Source organism: Ochotona princeps, unplaced genomic scaffold (genome assembly GCF_030435755.1).
Source record: "Ochotona princeps isolate mOchPri1 unplaced genomic scaffold, mOchPri1.hap1 HAP1_SCAFFOLD_3108, whole genome shotgun sequence".
NCBI lineage: Eukaryota > Metazoa > Chordata > Mammalia > Lagomorpha > Ochotonidae > Ochotona > Ochotona princeps.
Window position 1 is genome coordinate 12814 of NW_026699378.1, and position 25513 is coordinate 38326.

Consider the following 25513-nt stretch of genomic DNA (forward strand, 5'->3'; position numbering starts at 1 on the left):
TTAGTAAATTGTGTGAAGGGGCTCTATGACACAGTGATATCGTTCTGGGAGAGCAGGCCGTGCAGAATGCTATATAGGGCCTCCAGTCATAAAATCCCAACAGAAAATCTTAGGCGCCTTGAGGCCGACAGACAAGACGTATCCCCTGATCTGCCGGCTGTAAATCGCGGGGAATACAAGGACGTGGCAAGCTGTCACTTGTACGTGGGTTCTACATAATGCTTCCGTCTACTGGATTTCTCCTGAAAATGAGTCGTGGCCGCAGGGTCGACAGAGATGACACAGCCTTTGCAGTGCTGGCTTCAAACCGTGAAATATAAAAGGATGTGGCAAGCTTCCACTTGCACTTTCGTTTCACCTTGTAAAGGAAGTGTAGGATGGTACAGAGGACCCATGGGCTGTGGCTCAGAAATTCTTATCAGCGAGCACGCTTCGACAGACCCACAAACGGTGGACAGTGGATAGCATACGGCTATAAGGTTGACTTGCCCATTTCGCTTTTGTGTATACGGCCTCATACTCTGACGGGGACGAAGGCGATATAGAATGTACTCTGCATGGTATACCAACTGGTGCTGCCGCGGAATGCTATAGAGTCGTCAATCGGACACCCACCTGAGTGACTAGTGACACTACCTGCGTAGGTGCTACGCTGAATGCATACGTCATGGTTGAAGTTGTGTACTCGGGCTACGCTCCGCTTGGTCAATAAGTTGATGCGAGCCTCTGCAGCCATAAAAAATGCGGAATATACATCTCGTTCCACAGCCCACGCGACAATCGGCTCCTGGCGAACACGTTCGATTCCTGTCGTTCGCATATTGGTATCATGAATGAAGATATATTGATACACCTTTACATACAACCAGGGTAGCACAAAAGCTGCTCTGGAAGCTGTGAACCTTCGGTGGAGACACGCCTATGTACGCTGACGACGAACAGATACTGGGTAAGAAGAAAGCTTCTTGTTATTATGGAAATCCCTACGGCGGGCTGCTGTGCACAGCAACGTATACCAGCTTCGGTGGCTCGAACACGCGAGGAAGGTACACTGGAATAGAAAGCCTTGCTCGTAAAAGAAATGTGAGGAGCTTTTGAAGCTGGTAGGCCGACGAGCTAAGGACGGCGACAATGGGGGTAACGGCAGAAGCGAGTGTCGGCGCCATAGTGATTGAGTGACGCACAACAGCGGAGCAGATTCCCACAGGACCGATGTATCTGCAAGTAAATTCCCCCGGCACCTCTGCATTTCGCATCTGAAGTTATGCTGTACTATCAGCAGGGCATTTGGAGACGTAGTAGGTAATTCTCATGACTCGATGCAGTACGCGAGCGGCTTAGTCTCTTCTTTACTACGACGAACGGGAAGGAGCGCCCACACAAAATACCACTACTGGTCTGTCAGTTCCTGCACGACCGAAGTCGCAGGTGAAAAATGGGCGTGTGAAAGGCCATGACTGATTCCTTTATACTGCAACGAGTGCCTTGTTACACAGGATCAGAAAGATGTGTGTCGGCCTCTTCTGTGAAAAGCACATGGTGCCGGGCTGCACTGCATCAAAGCCGTGGGAAAGCCCTGTGAAGAGATGTATAAAATCATTCGCACACACTATATACGCTGTGACGAAATCGAAGTGTCGACTATCGCAGTTGAGCAGCGTACAATTCCCCCAACCTTCCCCCTGGGGACGTATATCCGCTGTGTACCATCGCCTGAGCGGTGCCATTTGCTATCATGCGCCAGCTAGGTCAATCTTCGCGGTGCTTCACGCAGCTGTTCTGCGTTTAAAGGTGTTTTGGCTCGACGCGCAACGAGATAACATTCACCCCAGCGCCACTCCCACCGTGCAACACGCTGGATCCCTAGCGTGGTATTTACGTTTTCAGTAGATGCGCACAGCTGTCGCAGGTATATGAACACTGGATCCGTATCGTGGTGTCTGCGTTTCCAGAAAGATGCGCAGTGCTGTCGGAGGTCAATGTGCACTGGCATGTTCCTTACTTATTACACGCGTAGCACTTCATAAAGAGTAATAAACCACACAATGCCCCTGGTGTGTAGACTCACCTCGGGGGAGGCATCCTAGGCGATATGTCCAGCGCAACTTCCCGTCAAGAACTGCCCGTCTTTCCGTCACGGCATCACGGGTCCTCACAGCCGGACCGCGCGTATGCAAGGGCGCAGTGGTGCTCATAAAACACACGCATATCAGTACACTAAAAGGGCTTATTTACAGGCTTACCTTCCCCATCTTCTTGGCTGCCCTCCACCGTAACATCGAAAGCCAGGTCTAGACGCAAGTACGGAAATTAGCAAGTCAGGCGTGGAACAACATGTGACGCTCACAGCAACACGATATATTGGACGTGCACACAACAAAAGCTACTGCGTGAGTTGGCACGGGCGATCCTGCGCGCAGACACAGGTGTGCTCACGACGTTGTGTGCGTGGACTGTTGTAGTGCCTGACCGTGGGCGGGCACACTAGGAATCGTTTTTTCGATTGTCAGGAGAAGCATTTGTGTACACGTCGAAGTTCTCTTGTGCCCTCAGCTCGTCCACGCGGCGGATTTCCTGAACGATGGATTTCTTTGGTTTGTCACACGCAGCCCCGGCCACTTCCACTGCTGCTACTGCAGGACGACGTGGTACCGAGGGACGTGGCATGCGCAAATTATTAGGGCCTGCCGCCCGGCTCCATTGAAAGAGAACAGTCGTTGCTCGCCTTTATGCCACAATCAGCAATTACGGCACTGTATATTCCCGTAAGCACAGGCTTTCCACGCGAATCGCGAGGACATGGTTACAGTCTCTCGGATTCTTGGGACGTGGCAGTCTGAAACGCTGCTGAATACGCTTATACGCCACTGTCTCTCCTGTCCAACGGAGCGTCTGTGATGTATGAAATCGGTATTTGTTTCGTATCCGACTGTACTAACTCTTTCTCGCAGCCAGTGCTTGTGCGGTTGCGCCCTGCATGTAGGACGATTATGGCACAAACTACCGTAAGAGCTGGGTGCTGAACGCACGGCAAGCGTTACGACATCGTCCCTCGGGTGCCTCCTTCCGACGACAAACAATAGTAAAGCGATCCTTAGTGTCAAGACTGGCAGCCCAAGTCGCTTCCCTCGGGTGGCGGTGTAAAAGGGTTTTTTTGCTATATTTCCTGAGCATACAAATAGCTTCCTGTTCAAAATGGCTGCTCACCACCGCAGCCGGAGCCCGTCGAGTCTTCCGGCAAATGCGAAAGAAATGCGTGAGCAGATTATCGCTGCCACTCAGCGTTTCTTTGACCTTCATGGAATTCGAATTAAAGTCCGTAGACTGCCAGTGCAGTTGGCCAACGCGTCGAACCGCGGTGTCTCGGTCCCCAGCTCTACAAAGGAAAAGGGCGGAAGCGGGGCCAGAGTCAAGGTGAGTATGTCAACTTCAAAATCACTTCAACCTGGTGACGTGACGGCTGAAGCGTCCTTTCTGCGAAGTCGATGCCCTGCAAAAGGACGGAAATCTGCCAGGTGTCAGTGTACTTCATCAGTTGCTGGCAGCTTCTGATGCAAGAGCCGCCCAGGATGTCTACTTAGCTCTGGCGCGGCTGGACGCTGAAAGTAACAACACATACATTATAAACCCTCGCAGCATCCACGTAACCCCTCCGCAATGTGACGAAGACAAGCTTATCATTTCCATGTGGCATGTCAACGCTGCTCCATGCTTAACCCCTTTGTGTTCTCAGATGTGCTGGGGCGATCACAGTGTGGCAGATCGAGACGTACACAAAAAGTAAAGCATTCACGCTCAGCTGGACAACAGTTTCCATAAAAATTCTTGCCCGTCCTTGTTCGCCCGCGGCTCCGATTGATTGTTCTTGACAAGAGCGAAGTTAGGCTGCAAACTGTTGACTGAGAACGTCTTCGATATCTGCGTCTCTGTTACTGGGGGCGGAAAGAGGCTAAATTGTTCTGAGTTACGATGGAATAAGCGTTTCGTTAGGATAGTGCACTCAAACACATCAATGAATATGGCTACAATGAAGGCCAGCACGCCTTGGTGCAGCACTAGGTGTTCTGCGCCACGTATGCTTAGTCATCAAATGACACACACGCACAGTGCAGTCTGTACACGAGGGTATGCTTTTCTAGACAATCTTTTTGCAGTATTTTTGTCATTGCAGGCTGAAAAGGAGTCTTCTTCACCGGTCTCTTCTCCCTCTAGTCAATCATCGTCGTCAAATGCACCCGTTTCATTGCCATTGTACCACTTTATTACGCGCCAAAAACTGCACATGGCTGAGCAGCTTTTGCGCAATCGTTCAAGTTTTATTACGCCTTTCAACAAGAAAAGCGACCGTCGGCAAAAGGCATCTCCGTGGGTCATGCAGGAAATGACTGACGAGCTGAAGAAGCACTTGGCAGAAATGAGCTCAGACTTCGACGACAGAGAGTTTTCAGGTGACTAGCAGCTGTGTGTCTTAGTCAGTCGTTTCAAAGACACTTCACCATAAAAGTGACATATGTCTGAGGCCCTAGATCTGAAAAGTAGTCGAACATTCGGAGTACCCGCAGATACTACTCTTCCTTGGAGACCGTGTGTCTCTTCTCAAACAAGCGTGAACCACCAATGGCGACGACACGTACACGCTGTGTTATTCGCACAACTTGGCGCGAACTTTTTTTTTTCTCCAAGTGATAAACTGTCACGTAACATCAGCAGTTATCGTTCTTTCCACGGAACTCTTTAATTGGGTGCCGAGCTCGTTAGTATTCAGTATTCATGGTGTAAGGGCCCCTGCACCATGAGCACCCAGTGTTCATTCACAGCAGAAATCAGACATGTCAGCAAGGTTTTTAACACCACACTCGCTCCAAATTGAGAGCCCTGCGAAAACATGATATGACAATTATGCTTGTGCTGGGCACTATTAATATGCATAGGGGCTCTTGCCGTTTATTTTGTAGAGTCGCTGTAGAAGTAATGATGATACCGAAGAGGCGATAACGCATATGACCAGCACACGATGGTGCACGAGTAAGTATGGTTGAACAGGCAAATATGAACACTTGCCGTCCTCAAAGCAAGTATACGTGAGAGCACGCCTCTCTTTTCTGAACCAAAGGTTTTCGCCTTGTTTTTTCAGCTTCGCTGGCTGTTTCTGTGTATACCTCAAAAAAGGAGGCCGTATGTGTATTTCGATCTGCATTGACCTGTCAATAACGCTTGTATCAAGTGTGTGTTGTGTTTCTCTCTGCTGTTTTGGTAGGCGTGTATCTCTCGCTTCATACCAAACCGTATCTGGTAGACTGCGAATACGGAAACTTAAGTCGCAGCCGTTTTGTGGGATGGGCGCTGGTAGAACTTTTGACGACAAATGAGCGTTGTTTAAAGGCATTATGGGTCCATCCTACTCTCAGTGCTTCCAGCACACGTCTTGTGTTGCAGGCATTCATCCCACGCATTCTTGTGGAGGCAGTTGAATTTGCTACTCCCGGGGTAAGATGTAATTATCACCTTTGACTTCTCTGTTTTGACGCTGGATCAATGTATACTTTGTTAACGAATATAAAAATGAGGCGCTCAAAGCAGCGTGCGTGGATGTTTTTGTGGAAGGTAGCCCCTTGTTTTGAGGTCATCGTTCTGTGCATGAACCTCTCTTTTTCCAAGACCTTTCGAAACCTTGACCCATCGACGTCCGGCGGCATGCAGACGGCCCCGACGATGTCACCACCTCTTTCGGCAGCTGTTCTTTCTTTTCTATGCTTCCTCTGACGATGAGTCGGCAGCTGCGTTTTCTCTTTTTCTTCTTCCTCTTCGGAGCCTCATATCCGCTTTTCTCCTCGTATACGGCCACCTCGTAATCGTTGCACTCTTCACGGACTTACGGAGAGAACACCATACATATTTACCGCGCTATCAACCCACGTATTGAACCCAATATGAATATATATATATATATATATATATGTCTGTATACATAATGTAGATCTACTATACCCTTGTATGCATACATAAACGTATGTCTGTGCACATTAAAGAATGTAGATATATTCACATACGTGTATAAACAGAGGTGTGCATATCCCTTTATGCATAAAGTAGATATATAGACATGTATGTACACCTACATATATATATGTATATATTTATATACGTCTGTGTCACAAAGACCTGCTTATATATGCCCAGATGTGATAAAGTTATTAGATAGGGGTGCGCTATTGCAGAGAAATGAGGAAGAATATCTAAAACGTATATATACGCCGGCGCAATAAAGCCAGGAAATACATTTACTTGAGAAAGGTTTATGTATCTACACATACACACAAAGAAGAATGCACACGTATATATGTACATATACGTATCTATTTATATATGCATACAGATGTATATGTGTAATCGGGATTGTTTGTGGTATAGAGTGTGATGGCGTACATATATGGATATATATATATATATACATATATGAATATATATATATATGTATATATATATATATATATGTAGATATTCCTCGAATTGTATTCAATAGCGATACTGGCGTGGATATATATGGAGCGGTAAGCAAGAGGCACGTGCATGGAGAGAAACAGAGAGAGAGACAGACAGAGACGACAGAGAGAGAAATACGAGACGTTGTATTTCTTGTGCTTTGGTGATATGCTTGTACGCAGTGTGACACAGTGTGCCCGTGGAAATTTTTCTACGCGTGGCTGAACGATTTCGACTTACTTCCACGAGGCACCTGGCTGTTACTTTCATCTCCGAAGTATCTCGGGCTTTCAGTCCATTGTGATAACTTGAATCAAGAGAAGGCTGAAGAGGAAGAAGAAGAAGATGAGGAGGAGGAGGGGAAAAGTAGTAAAAACCGTTCAAAGAGAGGAGGAACCGGCTGCAAGAAGGGTACGCCTTCGAAGGGCACTGGTCGCGCAGCAGCCGAGAGAGGCGCAAACAAAAAGAAAGGAGGCAAATTTAAACAAGAAGAGAGCAGTGTGATCCATGTTGGTCATACTGATGCAGACGAAGGTTCTGCATGCCCTTGTCAGGTCAGTTGCATTGTCTTTTTGTATTGCGTCCGTCTGCTGTACAGCTCAAAATCTCTCGCGCCTTCAGCCCTCTGGTGCTGGCTTGCAATATATATATATATACATATACGCATATACATACACATATACATATACATGCACATATATGTGGAGGACACTAGCTTCCGACTCTGTTGGAGTAAACCTGTGAACACGGATGCATATCTCTTCTTGAGTGATAACAGAGCTAGGAAAGGAAACAATTCGGACATTTCTCTCTTGCAGCACGTCTTGTCATTGTATTGAGTCTCGTGCGTTCTTTCAACCGAAGGTCTCTCTGTGTAGTCAAACTCACGTCTCTGTCCCAACACACTACTGACGTCAATACTACGCACACAGGTGAGTGTGTGCATGTGTGTGTGTGCATGTCTGCATTAATACCTCCTTAAACGAAGGATAACACCTTTCATGCAACATGCATATGTGTGTATGGTGGAAACATACGCTGAACTCTCGTTGTGGAGACATACACAAAGATGCAGACGTACAACAAGCAGCGAAAAGCAATCACAGCTGTCCAATGTGGACAAGTAGATACGAACACGACCGACGTGTACTTCTCGTTATGGAAGAACCACTACTTCCCCACAGAGAGAGAGAGAGAGAGAAATACATGCTTACGAGTGTGCTATTTGTATGTGTGCGTGTGCGTGTGCATTGGAGGGAGAGCTACTTCATTGTCTTGCGTGGGTGGCGTGTGTGTACATGCAGGTGTATAGACAGACACACACATGCAACTAGACGTACGGAAGTCTCTAGATCTTTCTAGCTTTCATTTCAGTGTTTGTTCCACATATTTGGGGACACACAAAACATGTAGCTAGCCATGGAAACGTGACTAGCACGCAGCACGTCTTTCTTGCATGTACATATATACCTATGTCTACATACCTCTGTGTGTGTGTGTGTGTCTGTGTCTGTGTCATCCACATAGCACGTTTTACTACACCTCAAAATAGCTATGTCTCTAGGTCTGTGTATATAATTATATGTCTCTTCGTGTATATGTGAGTGTGTTGACATAAGTGTGCGTCTCTGTTTGTGTAGGTGTATGTGTGTGTGTGTGTATGTATGTATGTATGTATGTATGTATGTATGTATGTATGTATGTATGTATGTATGTATGTATGTATGTATGTATGTATGTATGTATGTATGTATGTATGTATGTATGTATGTATGTATGTATGTATGTATGTATGTATGTATGTATGTATGTATGTATGTATGTATGTATGTATGTATGTATGTATGTATGTATGTATGTATGTATGTATGTATGTATGTATGTATGTATGTATGTATGTATGTATGTATGTATGTATGTATGTATGTATGTATGTATGTATGTATGTATGTATGTATGTATGTATGTATGTATGTATGTATGTATGTATGTATGTATGTATGTATGTATGTATGTATGTATGTATGTATGTATGTATGTATGTATGTATGTATGTATGTATGTATGTATGTATGTATGTATGTATGTATGTATGTATGTATGTATGTATGTATGTATGTATGTATGTATGTATGTATGTATGTATGTATGTATGTATGTATGTATGTATGTATGTATGTATGTATGTATGTATGTATGTATGTATGTATGTATGTATGTATGTATGTATGTATGTATGTATGTATGTATGTATGTATGTATGTATGTATGTATGTATGTATGTATGTATGTATGTATGTATGTATGTATGTATGTATGTATGTATGTATGTATGTATGTATGTATGTATGTATGTATGTATGTATGTATGTATGTATGTATGTATGTATGTATGTATGTATGTATGTATGTATGTATGTATGTATGTATGTATGTATGTATGTATGTATGTATGTATGTATGTATGTATGTATGTATGTATGTATGTATGTATGTATGTATGTATGTATGTATGTATGTATGTATGTATGTATGTATGTATGTATGTATGTATGTATGTATGTATGTATGTATGTATGTATGTATGTATGTATGTATGTATGTATGTATGTATGTATGTATGTATGTATGTATGTATGTATGTATGTATGTATGTATGTATGTATGTATGTATGTATGTATGTATGTATGTATGTATGTATGTATGTATGTATGTATGTATGTATGTATGTATGTATGTATGTATGTATGTATGTATGTATGTATGTATGTATGTATGTATGTATGTATGTATGTATGTATGTATGTATGTATGTATGTATGTATGTATGTATGTATGTATGTATGTATGTATGTATGTATGTATGTATGTATGTATGTATGTATGTATGTATGTATGTATGTATGTATGTATGTATGTATGTATGTATGTATGTATGTATGTATGTATGTATGTATGTATATATGTATGGATGTTTATTTGTACGTTTATGTATGTATGTACGTATGTAACTATGTATTTACATATGCATATATGAATGTACGCCTCTGTGTGTAAGTTTGTACGTGTGTGCATGTATGTCTGTGGGTCTCTATGTGAATGTGTGCATGTATGTATGTTTGTACATCTCGGTGTGTGTGTGAATTTGTCCAGTTACACACTGGGGTGATGTGCCTATACATGTGTGTGTGTGTGGATAATCCTCTGAAGAAGAAGAGAAAAAAGATGGGTTTCCTCTTTTTCACCAGCATGTCTCACGCCCATACATCGGTATCTCTTGCCAGAAACAGACAATTTCGACAGCACTGTCTGCTTTACGAAAAAAAGTCGAAACATTGCATGCGTGTCTACAATGCCGTTTATAATATATATTTAACGCACTTATAAAAAGACGGTTCCCAGTCGTCTGTTCTGTGACCGAAAAGATACAAATGAATACCACCTATCAGCACAAGGGGCGTGCATCGGAGCTCTCGTATGCGTGTATACATCTCTGCGTGACGCATATATATATATATATGTGGATATATGCAGCAGCCAGATAGATCTCTTTGAGAGTCGTTTTCCTTCTAAGGAAGTTATGTGTAATACCATCCATTTGGAGAACACAGAGAAGGTAAATTTAGAAATGAAAGAACAGTCAGTCGCGCATGATACCAGCGTGAGAAGCATATGACGAACGCACAGTTGTTGATTGAGCAGAACGTACTAATAGTAGCAACCACATACACGCTTTTTGTATGTGCATGCGCCCTGGCACTCTAGGTAAAATGTATGTAACAAGCTTTCTAGCTATGCAGAAACAGCATCAGCAACAGCAACACTAGCAACAGCAGCAGCAGTAGGAACGGCAGCAGCAACAACAGCAGCAGCAACAACAGCAGCAGCAACATTAGGAACAACAGCAGCAACAAAAGCAGCAGAAGCAGCGGCAGCAGAAGTAGCAGCAGTAATAACAACAGTCATTAGAGGGTGTATACAAAGGTATAGTTTCTCCCTGAGACAAGTCCGAGAGAGTTTTTTTATATTTGTTTTTGTCAGCGATCGACCGTCGAAAAGAGTTACCCTTGTGCGGTAAACCACCTTCCCTCCTGCCTCTCCCACCACGTCCAGTTCGTTGGGCCTCTTGAAATGTATATGTGTCAGCGTTATTAAACACTGATGCATCTCTTCTTATTGCATCGCCAGCAGAGAATACTCATGTAGTGTATGCTGCTGTGCTGTTACTGTTGCTGCTGGTGGTGGGGTTGCTGCTGTTACTCACAAGGAGCCGCTATGGAGTCCAGTCGATGTTTCCTCCATTCTATATCGAATTGATGGGATTTCCTTGTTCAGTACTCGATTTATACAATTCACCCGTTCTATGATGAAGTTAAAGAAATTCCCTGTTCTATAATAGTGAATTTATGGAACTCATCCGTTCTACATTAAGTTTATAGAGTTTACCGGGTCTATAATGAAATAGAATAATTACTTTTCTCTTCTCTGGAGTTTCGCTCAAAACATTCTCTCTCATATGTCCCGCTTCTGGCGCATCAACTTGATTCAACCTGACGTAGTGCACACGGTCCCGCACCAACCGTATAAGTTCTTATAGTCAAAGGCAATATAGGAAAGCGCCACTACGTGTTCAAGAGAAACAGAGAGGAAGGGAGCGAGAGGAAGAAAATTCAGAGAAGGAGAAGCAGGAGGAAGAGAAGGTGGTAGTGGTGGTACTAGTAGAGAGACAGAGAGATAGAGAAGGAATGAAATAAGAAGAGAAACAGAGACGGAAGCGAGAAAGAAAGAATGACGGCAAGAGAGAAGGAGAAAACACGAGCCGCCGAAGTCTCACAAACCCGCACTATTCATTTCTCGCCACAAAACAGTAGACCATGTCTGAAAAACAGATTTCATCCACTGTACCTAACTTGATGTATTTTCACAAATCCCCTCAAGTTTCACGAATCTTCGAATTTCACCTGCGCGCACGCACACCAACAATCTCCATACATTCCATTAGATATTATGTATACATATATATATATATATATATATATGTATATATATATATTATGTATATGCATATATATATATATGTATATATATATATGAATATATGTATATGCATATGTGTATATACATGTATATATATATATGTGTATGAATATATATATGTTCATGTGTATGTATATGTATATATTTGAGTGTGAACGTTATCTGCTGGTATATATATATATATATATATATATATAGTCTGCAGGTCGCTTAAGAAAGATAATCGAGTCATATTGATATATCTTTCTCCTGTCAATATTATCATGTGAATATGTCAGTCTCTCTCTATCGCTCTCCTCTTTTGCTTATTTCTTTCGTGTCCTGAGCTCTTCTTATTTGTCTTCTTTGTGTCATTCACATTCAAGTACATATATACAGATATATATATATATATACATAGAGAGAGAGACATATACATATATATATGTACATAGAGAGAGTCACATATACATACAAATATATATACATAGAGAGAGTGACATATACATGCACATATATATATACATATAGAGAGAGAGACATATACAAATATATATATTATATATACATAGGGAGAGTGACATGTACATATATATACATAGAGAGACATATATATATATATACATAGAGAGGGTGACATATATATATATATATATATAGAGACATATACATATATATATATGTACATATGTGGCTGTTTCTCCTCCTCTGTGTATCTGGATGTTCTTCTGATATTGTCTGCATATGTTTGTGAATTTCTGCGATTGTGTCATTTTCTCCTTCAATCCTTTTCATTTTTTCTTTGGGGGTATTTGCCACTTGTGTTTTGTTCTCATGTTATACGTTTGTCACAAACATTTGAATTCGCTCTCCCTTCTCTCATGCCTAGGGGAATGGGCGACAGCATTCCGTGTGTGTTTGATGACTAGAGGTATTACGTAAAATGTGTCTGTTTGCCTGTCTTTCGTCAACCACCTTCCTGTCTCTATTTTGCTTTTTCTTCACCATCTTTCTACCCTTCTCTTCTTTATTTGTCTCTCTCTGTGGACTGGATCTCGACAAAAAAGTGCGTGAGCGTCATTCGTGCCATCATCCACCTTCACGGCGATTTCTTATGTACGTTTTGTATGGCGAAAGAATACGTCAAGGCTTACATGTCAACAGCGTTTTTCTCTTTTCTCAGTGAAAAAATATACGAATTGAAGTGTATATGCCTATGTGTGTCTGGATCCATCAAAAAACTCAAGGTAGTCAGTACACATCAGAAGTATACGCATATATATATATATATATATATGTATATATATGTGTAGCGTATCTTGTATATGTCTATGTACGTGCATATGTGGATCAGATCAATAGTCTACTACAGATACTAAGTATCTAGCACTGATATATACATACATACATACACATATGTATACATATATATGTAGCGTATATTGTGTGTGCCTATGTATATGCATGTGTAGATCATATAAGTTGTGTACATAAAATAGTAAGTATCTAATAGAGATAAACACATACGTACGTATCTACATATACATATCTATAGGAAGCGTATATCCTGTATGCCAATATATGTGCATGTTTTGATGATGTAAATAGTCGACTTGAGATAAAAAGGACCTAACAGATATACACACGCACATACATATGTATATGTATGTATATGTATACATATGTAGCGATGTTTTGTGTGCATGTGCTTATGATGCGTCATCGAACTACTCGAGGCAGTATGTATATACTGGAAATATATGCATACACATATATATATATATATCCATGAGTAGCGCATGTTGTGTATGCGTATGTAGTATGTGCATGTGTGCATGCATCATTACATACGAAATATAGAAAGTACGTATCAGAGACACACGTATTATATATATATGTATATGTATGTACATATATATATAAAGTACATATCAGAGATACACGTATTATATATATGTATATATGTATGTATATATATATTATATATATATTATATATATAGAGAGAGAGAAAGTACATATCAGAGATACATATATTATATATATGTATATATATATGTATATATAAATATATATACATATATGAGTTTCTATGTGTCTGTCTCTGCGTTTGTGTGTGGGTGTGTGTGTGTGGTGCTTGGTAAGTGTGATTCACTTTTCTACGTACGAAAAAGAATTACGTGAATATAAGATCCATGCGCACAAGCAGTATATATATATATGCGTATATCACTGGTATGGTCTTAGTACTTCATACATATGATGCATCTACACATGCACGTACACATACGTGTATATGTAAAAGAGATATACAACACGCCTATGTGTGTATGTATATATGAATATGTATCTGTGTGCGTAAATATTTGTGTGTGTGTGTGTGTGTGTTTATGTGTGTGCACAAATATGAGAGAGAAGAGATTAGTACATCAGCGCGATACACACACAGATGTACAATTTTATATACATTTGTATGTATGTATGTATGCATGTATATATATATATATGTATACGTATGTGTGAATATGTATGTATATATATATATATGTATATATGTGTGTGTGTATATGTATATATCTATGTATATGTATCTATACGTATATGTATGTATGTATGTATGTGTGAAGGAATGCATGGACGAATGTGTACGTGTATGTGTGGAGGTTCATAATCGTGAAAAAGAGAATAGAAGTGTCCCTTAAGGATAGACACACAGACGTAGAGGTTTGTCCCGACGTACACTGAAGTGCGTTCGTGTATGTATATCTCTATTAAATGTCACTATATCATGTATGGTATGGATGCATGTATGTACGGAATGGATGTGTGCATGTATGTATGTATATTATATGTATATGTACATGTTCATGTATATGTATGTGTATGTATATGTCTATGTACGTATATGAATATGTGTATGTATTATGCACATGTATGTATACGTATACGTACCTGTATGTATATGTATATACATGTATATATGTACGTATGTATATACGTATGTATATGCGTGTGTATGTGTGTATGTATGTATGTGTGTACGTATGTCTGTGTGTACGTATGTATGTATGCATGTACATATAGGTACCAAATATATATTCAATATATATATATTTATTATGCAGATATATATGTATATTTATGTGATGACGGTTGTGTGTGTTGTGCAGCATTCGTCTCGGTGGCACGATGAATTTGACGAGAAATTAGTTGGATGTACAGAGGGGTACATGTACAGACATCATGGACGAATTATGAATTTGATTCCTACGAACGTGGATGATCGTTTGCTGGTAAGAAATTTCGGAAAGAAGCACTTCCACAATACACACAGTCTTTTCTACTTCATTTCACATTTCCATGAATGACAAGAAGTAAAAGACTGTTTATTGCTGTACCCATACCTATCCACCATATAGGAATGAAGAGAGAGAGTACATATATATATATGTAAAAGCTCTTCATGAGTCCTATAGCATATTACTATAGTGGCTTGACTACACATATTGAACACGTAATACATGCTCTCTCCTATTGATATTGAGTGCTAATAGGGCAGCTTGCAAGTATATATAGTACGTATATATATATATATACACGTACAGGCTCTCTCTATCAATATAGTAGAGAGTAATTGTACAGGTTGGCGGCATCTACAGTAGTATGTATACACGTAGACGCGTTTTAGTATTAGTGTTGACTACTAGTATGTGTTGAGCACCACGATAGTATATTCACACCCATACAACCTCTCTCTTATTAGTATAGAGTAATATATACATACATAGGCATATATATACATATATATATACTTAAAAAACAGATATACATACAGGCTGTCAATGCTTAGTATTGACTGATAACAGTATACGTTGAGTACCTACATGGTATATGTACACGTGTGTGCTCTTTCTTATTACTATTGAGTAATAATAGTATAGGTTGCGTGGATATGTACAGTATATAAACACGTATAAGCTCTCTCTTACTACAATTCAGTAATAATGGTATAGGCTGAGTACATATATATGGCATATATATATATATGTCCAGTCTCTGTACCTCAAGTATATATATATATATATATGTATATAGGGGAGAGAGAGTGTGTGTACATACAAACACTACTATTGATATCAACACACTTTAGCAGGACACACTCAAAGAAGTTTTTTTTTCTTGGAAAGACGCTGTGTCTCTATTTTCTTCTGACTGCTGACTATGCCTTGTAAAGACCTCGTTCTTACTATTCAAAGTTTGTAAAATGCAGTAAAGAGAACCAGTCCTCTCTGTAATTCCCCCAAATAACGCATCGTAACATATACACTCCAATACAAGATATGTTCTTGTGCTTCCTTCTGTTTTCGCTATACGCTGTCAAGTACACATCACACACACACAGACGGACGAACAGACAGACAGACACACACACACACACATACACACACACACACACATACACACACACACACACACACACACATACACATACACAGACAGACAGACACACACACACACATACACACACACACACACATACACATACACAGACAGACAGACAGACACACACACACACACATATATATACACACAAACACACATATACACACACACACACATATTACACGGGCATGCACACATGCCTTGGCGCAACATGTATATCTTTTTTTTTTCTTATTTCACTTCTTTCATCACGTATTAATGTAAATGCTCTCACCTCACAGAGATCTCGCATTGTGGACATGTGCACGATGATGCCTACACACCAATCATATGACGCATAATAATTATCTTCTTCTAACAGGACTACACCACTGCATATATATAGATACATATATATATATATATATACATAGACCCACTGTAGAGTATATATATATAAAATATATGCAAAATGGAAAATCTATACATATACATATAAATGTGCACACTGAAGAAGATTTATATGTGCAGATTGGAGAATATACATAATATATATGCAGACTGGAAAATATATACATATGTATACATATGCGCATTGATATATATGTGCAGATTGGAGAATATACATAATATATATGCAGACTGGAAAATATATACATATATATATATAGGCACTGGAGAGAGAATATATATATATGTATATATGTATATAGATAGATATGTATGTATGCATAGTGGAAGAGCCGCGGGTGGAAAGGAGGAGGGGTCTGGGTCTTTTTGATGGCAGGCTACAACTACACGTTGAGTACAGTCACTCCTTTTCATGCAGAGCTGTGTGTTGTGAATTCGTAAATAACACTGCAGCAGAATTCATATATTTCCACGTGCATATATATATATATATATACATACTTGCATATGTGTGCATGTGAGAGAACTAACTAGTCGCCTTTTCGTTTGAAAAGTTGATACCTGCACCATATTGGAGTCACTCCTTTCTGCAGGGGAGTTTAGGAAGAGAAATGCATCTGTCATGTAAATGTATATGTCAATTTGTAAAGAGAAGGGAACGAGAAGGGCACAGCATATTACATATTTCTTTTGTGCACAAATATAGGTAATTGCTCACACACATATAGGTAATTGCTCACGTAATAGGTCTTCCTTGTTTCCTCGTATGTATATATCAATCTTTGTCCGATCTACTTTACTCATAATAAGCTCCATTACGTGTTCACTCGTTTTAAGTGATCATTCCGTCTCTATGTTCCTCTGTCTGTACTCGCTATTGAATTCTCTACTAAAAATATTCTGTTCTCTGGCAATATCTCTTTCTTTCTGTGGATTGCCAGTACTCTCTGCCTACTCGTTTCTCTGCGCAGATCTTACTCATGTATATTACATAAATATGTAAATAGACATGAGTGTGAGTGTGTGCGTGGGTGTGAGTGTGTGGGTGTGTGTGGGTGTGTGTGGGTTTGTGGGTGGGTGTCTGAGTTCTTTCTTTGTATAGTTGTGTATGTTTGTTTTCTTCTACGTATACATAGGTATGTATATATGTGCTTTTCCTGTATATGCATATATATATGTGTTTAGATATGTGTATGAACATATATGTATACATATAGTTCTCTATTCATACATATATATATACATATATGTATGTGCTTTAATATACACAAATGTATATACATATATATATGTGTGTGTATACATATATATACGTCCGTATGTGTTTTTTTATGTACATGTATGTCTGGGTTATTTCTTGTGCATATATGTATATGTATATAATACATGTGTGATATTTAATATACATATACGGATATATATATATATATATGAGTGTGTCTGTCTGTATCGTTTCGTGCATACTAGCGGTTGTGTTTATACGTGCATACATATACGTATATATATGTATACATGTGTGTTTTTATATGTGTGTATGCATATGTATATGATCTACTATATGTATCTACTTACATATGTGTGTGTATCTGTGTTCTTCCATATGTCTTTATATATATAAATATATGTATTACTGTGTATATACGTCTTTGTCTCTACCTTCATGTATGTATGTATATATATATATTTACTTATGTACGTGTGTTATTATGCATATACATGTGTTTGTCTCTCAAGCTGTATCAATGTATGTGCATATATATATATATATATGTATTGTGTACGTGCATATGTACGATGGGAAGATTCATAAGCAATACAAAATACACAAAGCTTGTTTGAGAAAAAGATAATGATATCAATGTCAAATATCCCTTAATTCGTGCGCCAAGTGTCCTGATTGTCTTCACTACAACTGGAACTTCAAAGAAAAGTGTTGTTTTTAGACTGCACAATGTTAAGCGTTCACTGACGTTTTGAAGTCGCTGTCTGTGCTGTCTGCTCTAGTACCATTGTTATTCTCGATGCTGTTAATATTATACATGCAGCTCATCCTATCTTGAAGGGCGGGTGTAAAAACGGATGCTGCTGGTGTTGCTGTAATAACGAGACCTTCGCAGTTATCTCGTGGAAATCTCTCTCTGCTGTCCTTACTACTAATGCTGCTGCTATTCCTACTGTTGCTGTTGCTGTTGGTCCTACTGCTGCTTCTAGTGTTGCTGCTGCTATTCCTACTGTTGCTGCTGCTGTTGGTCCTGCTGCTGCTGACTCTGCTGCTGTTGTTGTGGGGTGTGTCTCTGTTTTTCTCGCGATGTATTGCCGTTTACTGCGAGGAACGTTACACGTTTCTCTGATGTGATTTTACTACTAAGACAGCAGAGAGCCACAAGACTTGCAGCACAGCTATAAAAACAGTAACGCGAGCACCAGAAGCAATGGCCGTTGTGTCGAGACATGTAGGGAACAAAGTAATCATACATCTGTACAAATGTATTTCTAAAGAAATATGTGTAGCCTTGTTTTTCCCTTCTCAACTTGGTATGTATGGAGAGATATGTATTCCAGTTGCACCAAAAGATATATACATCTATACGTAAAGGTTGCCGTGGCGTCTCTGTTCATGTATATATATATATATATATTTATATATATGATCTGTTTTCTTGTGACATGTTTCGACGGACATATGGAAAGAGCAGTACAGTTTTGTGTGTTGTGGTGACACTCGTATTTAACGTTATTTCTTCTTTTTATTCGTGTATTTCTGTTGAAAACCATATATTGTCTCTATGTTCTCCGAAGCAACACATACCCTATATATATAGAGAGAGAGAGAGACACATATGTATCTCTTTTTTCCTTCCTTGTTTGCTCTGTGGTATATACATATATATGCATAGATTCAGAAGGGAAATCTTTTCTTTCTATTCGTGTTTGCCTTATGTGTAAACGTGTGTATGTATATATCAGGATGATATGAACGCTCTTCCACAAGAAAATCCTGACGCACACAAGACCCTCCCTGCAGAAACAGAAGACGAGATACGTGCGGCTGAAACTTTCAATTTGGACGACTCCTCAATAGAGGTAAGCATTAATTGATGGGGCGTATAGTTTTCTTTCGCTTATCAAATCAACGCATACTCGAAGAGATAAATACAGAAAACACTAACTAACTATCAGAAAGAATATCTGTCATTATACATGCGTGTATGTGTATTTGTACACAGAGATATATATATATGTAGCCCTCTCATAGTAATAGTAGTAGTCCCCCACAGAGACCGTCAAATTTTGAGAAAGCACTCACACTTGTACAGAGAGAGACTCTTTCATCAGAGCCGTAAATGAAAGAGAAAGAATGCTCACGAGATACCATACGTTACCTCCACACAGAGAAGAATTCTTTTGCAAAGCACAAGATAGACATATTCCAATTCAAGCAGAAATGAAGTAGCTGAGAGTTTGTAGGGGATAGAGGGTATAACCGTCGCCCATCCAGAAGGGGATGTAGAGCGTGGACGAAAGAGAGCAACTTCCACACCAGCAGCTCGGAAATATGAGAGTCTGTAGTTGTAAGAGTAGTAGTACTAGTACTAGTATTAGTACTAGTAGTAGTATTAGTACTAGTAATAGTATTACTATTAGTAGTTGTTGTAGTGGTAGTAGTAGTAGTAGTAGCACTAGTGGTAAATACTAGTAATAGCTGCAGTAGTAATTCCAATACTAGTAGGAGCGGTGGTAGTGCTACTGTGTCTACATGTCTTAAACTCTCTAGATTCCGCGAAAATAAAACGTATATGTAGTAATACAGTAGTAGTAGTGATGGCAGTAGTACGAGTAGTAATAGTATTGGCAGTAGTAGTAGTAGTAGGAGTAGTAGTAGTAGTAGTAATGGCAGTAGTAGTAGTAGTAGTAATGGCACTAGTAGGAGTAGTAGTAGTAGTAGTATTGGCAGTAGTAGTAGGAGTAGTAGGAGTAGTAGTAGTAGTGGCAGTAGGAGGAGTAGTAGTAATGGAACTAGTAGGAGTAGTAGTAGTAGTATTGGCAGTAGTAGTAGGAGTAGTAGGAGTAGTAGGAGTAGTAGTAGTAGTGGCAGTAGGAGGAGTAGTAGTAATGGCACTAGTAGGAGTAGTAGTATTGGCTGTTGTCGTTGTTGTACTACCATCACCGGTAGTGGCAGTAGTAGTAGTGGGTGTCGTAGTAGCGTTAGTATTCTAAGTGGAAGTAGCAGTAGTGGCAGTAGTGGTATTCTCAATAGTAGCAGTGGTAGTAAATCTATTAGTGTTAGCTGTAGTAGTAGTAGTAGTATCGGCTGTAGTAGTAGTAGTAATAGTAGTATTTCTAGTAGTGATAATAGTTGTTATAGTAGTGGGAGTCGTAGTATTGTTAGTGATAGTGAACGTAGCAGTAATGGTATAGTAGTAGTATCACTACTAGCTGTAGTAGTAGTAGTAGTTCTAGTGTTGCCATTATAGCTGTGGTAGTCGTAGTAGTAGGGTAGTGGTGATTGTAGTAGTGGTGGCAGTATTTTGAGTATTATTAGTAACAATATGGATCTTTTTTTTTGTTATGTTTTCGCAGTAGCAGAAAATGATGTGATTAGGTTGATAATGAACGCGAGTATCACGTAGGTATGTATTGTAGTGATGTGAGCAGGTTGACAATGATTTAGTGTCGCGTAGGTATGTTTTGTAGGTACATATTTCTACATTGTGTATATAGCGCTCGGAGAAGCAGAGCAAATCACGTATATATATATATATATATATACGCAAGAAAACCGTTTGCTAGAGAACGTGCAGGTGTTGAATATGCAAAGCAATCATATAGATAGATATATATATATACGTAAGGAAAGCTTTTTTTTAGAACGTGTAGGTGCGGACTATGCACAGCGACTATGTATATGTTTCTATATATATACGCAAGAAAAGCTTTTGCTAAATAACGTGTAGGTGTTGACAATGTAAAGCAACTACATATATGTATATATATATATATATATATGTATACGCAAGAAAGGCTCTTTTTTGAGAGCGTGTAGGTGCTGAATATGTGAAGCAAATCACGTGTAAATATGTTCGTATATACATATATATACGCGAGAAAAGCTTTTTTTAATGCTCTGTATATGTATGTATATGTGTGTGTGTGTGAATAGAGACTACTTATGAAAGTATGGGGTCAATGGCGAGCAAATCGATTCAAACGTAAAGGTGCCCCTGATCCTTACGAAGAAGAGAATAGTCGTCCTGTTAGTCGAAAGCGGTTGTATAAATCTGAACCATCTTATCAGGAAGATGCCGATTGACACACACATGTGTAGTAGTAGGGGAGGTTTGAGTTATGAATAGCCCACGAGAATTTTTTGCGCGTCGAACTAGAAGAAAATGACGAATTCACGTTTTCTCTTCTCAGAGAAAGTCCACAAAATGATAGTAACAGACCAAACAAAGGAGGGAGGGGAGAAGCGAGGATGTTGCAACGCTACTGACAGAGAGAGCGAGAGAGAAAACAAAAGCGAATATACAAACGAAGCGTGCTCTCTTGTCCAAAAAACTAAAGATGTAATGAGACCTACAATATCTGCATGATATTATGATTAAGGGAAACTCACTTTTCTGTATACGTCTGTGCCTGTGCGTAGGTGTGTCTTCGCGTATATGTGTGTGTGTGTCTGTGTCTGTGTCTGTGTCTACGTATGTGTGTATATTATATACATGTATACGTGTATGTGTATGTGTGTGGGAAGGTAAGACAGCTGTAAAGTATTCAGTTATATCCTCCAGCAACGGTTACACACAGTTTCAGGCATGGGTAGTCGTGAGGGCACACTTATATCTGTTGCTGTATAATATTATTACGTACTCATCATATATGTGCACGGTGAGTGGTGGGTTTCTTCAGAGGACGCTCTAAAAGCACGTGAAGCCGGGAAGACTCTATACTCTAAGCGAAACATATCGCACGAAGAGAAAGGAATGATGTCATACATTTATATACACATGTATGTATACTTGTATACACACATATATAAGTATGTATCGTGTGAACGACGTAGTGGTGGTGCTGTTGGTGCTATAAATGGTGGTCGCCGCAGAGAGAGGGAGAGAGAGAAACTGACAGAGAACAGGACAGTCGAAATAATCTATATACACATGTGCAATAGAAAGGCAGCAGTATTGTGGATGTCGCCGGCTGTGTTGAGGCCTCTTGGCATATGCAGTCTCAGAAGCAGCAAAAGTCATCTCCATGTTTTTTTCTTGTGGACAGTGGACGCGTATCACCTCTCTATGCCATTCCTTTTTTTTTCCCGGAGATTCATATAACGAGTACGTGGCGTTGACTACTCTACCATCCATATAGTCAATACGCCACTGCACAAGTACACTAAAGGGGTATAAGCAGGTTTTCTTACTTTACAGCGGAAGCCTGCCCCTACACTGAGTGCGAATCTGGTTTTGTCTTGTTTCCCTTAAGATGGACTTTTTCTCGTAACGGAACGTTTCTCTGACGAGTTTTTTTCTCTACATCTCACTGCACTGGCAGAAGAAGACCTCACAATCGCTATCTTCTCTCACCCACCAAGTCAAGTGACGGTTGTTTTCACTAGTCAACAACCGTCCTATGAGAGATAAATATAAATATTCCTTAAACAATTAGTATAGAGATACATACAGGAAAAACGTCTTCCCGGTTTTCTGTGAACGATGTTTACATGATACTGACCCCCACCTGAACGTGGTAAGCGCAGAATACGAGCCACTGGACTGCCTTTAAAACGTTCCGCCGTTGCGGGGAAAAAGAAAATGGTATTGGAATAAAAAAGTGTTGCTGCTGATATAAAAGGCAAAGCGAATGGCGGCTTCCATGCGCGGAAATTCGCAGATGTGGGCGAGACGAGAGGCAGGACAAAAATCCTGCTACAAGTCACCTTCTACGTATCGTGTGCGTTCGAAGTTCTCTGTGAGAAAATACTCTTTGTAGGGAAGCAAACGACATTTCATTCCAGTGAGCAGGGGAGATAGTCATGTACATTGCTAAACAGCATACAATAAACTTCTTCCTGAAAGGCACGCCAGGCAGCAAAAAACGTCGTTTATTTCTTTGATGGTGCTGCTTCATAGCATACTTGAAGCGTACACTTAACAACAGTTTTCTACGGAGGCTCAACCACGCTAAGCAGAAAACAACGACTTTAGGGGGCCCACTCTAGCAAAGAAGCAAAATATCGTATATGAGACGTCACAGTTGTACTTTCACACGTACTCTAATATCGTGTGTGTACCACACACACATACACTGACGTGTGCACAAAGAAAAATTCCCTACGCAAGGAAATCATACACATTTTGTGGACCCCACGCGTTCCCACGGTCGTATGTGGCGTCTTGCATGTGCTTTGTTGATGCGCCTCTTCGAATACTGACATCTCGTACCCACCCTGTTGAACACGATTGGATATGTATGTATACATACATTTTAGGTGGTTCTACACATTGTCCCTGCGGTAGTCAACAGAAGGATGCATATAACTACGTTGGTTCGTGTATGGTGTATGCACTTGGATAAACCATACCGCGACTTGTCTACGGGATTATGCGTGGGTGTATGTCGGTAAAACTCGTCTACGTTGTATTCTCACATTCGTTGGGCGAGCAAAGGAGCTACAGGCGCGGTGTCTTTGTGCTAGTGTGTGTGTGTGGGGTGGGGGGGGGGATGCTGAACGCAATGAAAGGATACACTGCGGTATATACGCACCTGATAGCAAGTCGCGGTTCACCGCTCTGCCTGGCACTCTCGACGCGCACAAAATGGTGTTGAACTCGCTGTGATGGAAGTGTGTAGACCTTACACGAAGCAAACTGGTGAGATGCTGACTCGGAAGCCACACTCGAAGAGCGCAACCCTTGATCATCACCTATACAGCAGATGAAGTCGCTATCATATGAGCTGTGCATCCGTGAGCACGCGTGAGGTCTCACAAAACCTCATGCTCACGTCCAAGCATACGTTATGAGCATCGAATGTACAGGCGCAGAGCTGTTAATTCCACGGTGGTGAGTGATTCGTCTGACACTGGGCCACATTTATCGCTCTTCATTACGATCTATGGCACATGTCAGCAGAGACTAGCCAAAGCACCTCATCAGGTGTTTTTGCGCCGGACATATCTCGGAAAGCGGGCCCAAATATATCAGCTGCGTCTTTTTTCAAAGACAGTCTCCCGGAGTTGCTGTTTTCTGCCCAGCGTGGTTGAGCCTCAGCAGGTATTCAAAAAACTGGGGTAATTTTACGCCACCAGTATGCTATAGAACACCACCAACGAAAAACTTAGCGCCTCGTGTTAGCAGCCTGCCGTTCATTTTAGGAATTTGTTTAGTAGACGTTCTTTACCGCTGCGTAGGGTAGAGAGCCGTGACACATGCCTTTCCGAAAATAAATCCTGGATAGACACTAGCAGCACGGCTGCCGCGAGCGGTGCTAGAGATGTGCCACATACGAAGGCTGGTGTTTGGGTAAACCTTCGCAAGGATCCTGAAAACGTAGATGCCCAAGGGCATTGGAAGAAGACCCAGTGCAACCAGCAAAATACCCTGAGTTGTACTATTTCACGCCCCTTTCTACAGTCTCTCTGCATTAGAAAACACTGAGAAGAAGTCGAATGCAGAAGAACTGCACATGCTATCACTAGGCTACGCGGACGACCGTGTACATGGTTATATTTGCGGGATTCGCAGTCACCCGAAAAAGTCGTCAATTGAACAGCTGGTCTTCAAGCGCCGGCAGATCTCCACATGACGCTTACCATGTCTCAATAAGCTGTGGTTAGTCTCCGACTCTCAGATCTCCACATGACGCTTACCATGTCTCAATAAGCTGTGGTTAGTCTCCGACTCTCATTGCACAATTCCCGGGCCAGCGACGGTACGCTGATCATGTAAGGAAAGGCATGCACACGTTCAGGACGACAGAATTGTGTAAGGGGTGATATGTACGGTCATACGCAGATGTTCGCGTCCAGGTTGTATGAACATATACATGCGTGCCTAAAAGTCAAGCGGCCACACAAAATGGACATGCTCATTCTTTTGGATTCCACTCACAGTTGCACCTGTATGTAGCGCGTGATGCACACGGTGCAATGAGGAGCTTTTTATAAGTTCTGACATTCAGAATG

The 25513-nt window shown here is 40.6% G+C and overlaps 1 protein-coding gene across 1 annotated transcript; it reads left to right on the plus strand.

Moving 5' to 3' along the window:
* Positions 1-3195: 3195 nt before the first annotated feature.
* Positions 3196-25134, plus strand: LOC131479205 (uncharacterized). Its single transcript, XM_058659755.1, has 9 exons — positions 3196-3408; positions 4172-4448; positions 5258-5487; positions 5605-5614; positions 6676-7037; positions 14670-14792; positions 19300-19416; positions 21494-21603; positions 24963-25134. The coding sequence occupies exons 1-9, from the start codon at positions 3196-3198 to the stop codon at positions 25132-25134; spliced, it is 1614 nt and encodes a 537-aa protein (XP_058515738.1).
* The last annotated feature ends 379 nt before the right edge of the window (positions 25135-25513 follow it).

What these genes read in the sequence shown, in the direction of transcription:
- LOC131479205 (XM_058659755.1), top strand. Translation starts at nt 3,196, where the DNA reads ATGGCTGCTCACCACCGCAGCCGGAGCCCGTCGAGTCTTCCGGCAAAT. An exon ending in CGACGACAGAGAGTTTTCAG is followed by an intron (nt 4,449 to 5,257) that starts GTGACTAGCAGC and finishes CTGTTTTGGTAG; the next exon opens with GCGTGTATCTCTCGCTTCAT. An exon ending in ACGTGGATGATCGTTTGCTG is followed by an intron (nt 14,793 to 19,299) that starts GTAAGAAATTTC and finishes TGTATATATCAG; the next exon opens with GATGATATGAACGCTCTTCC.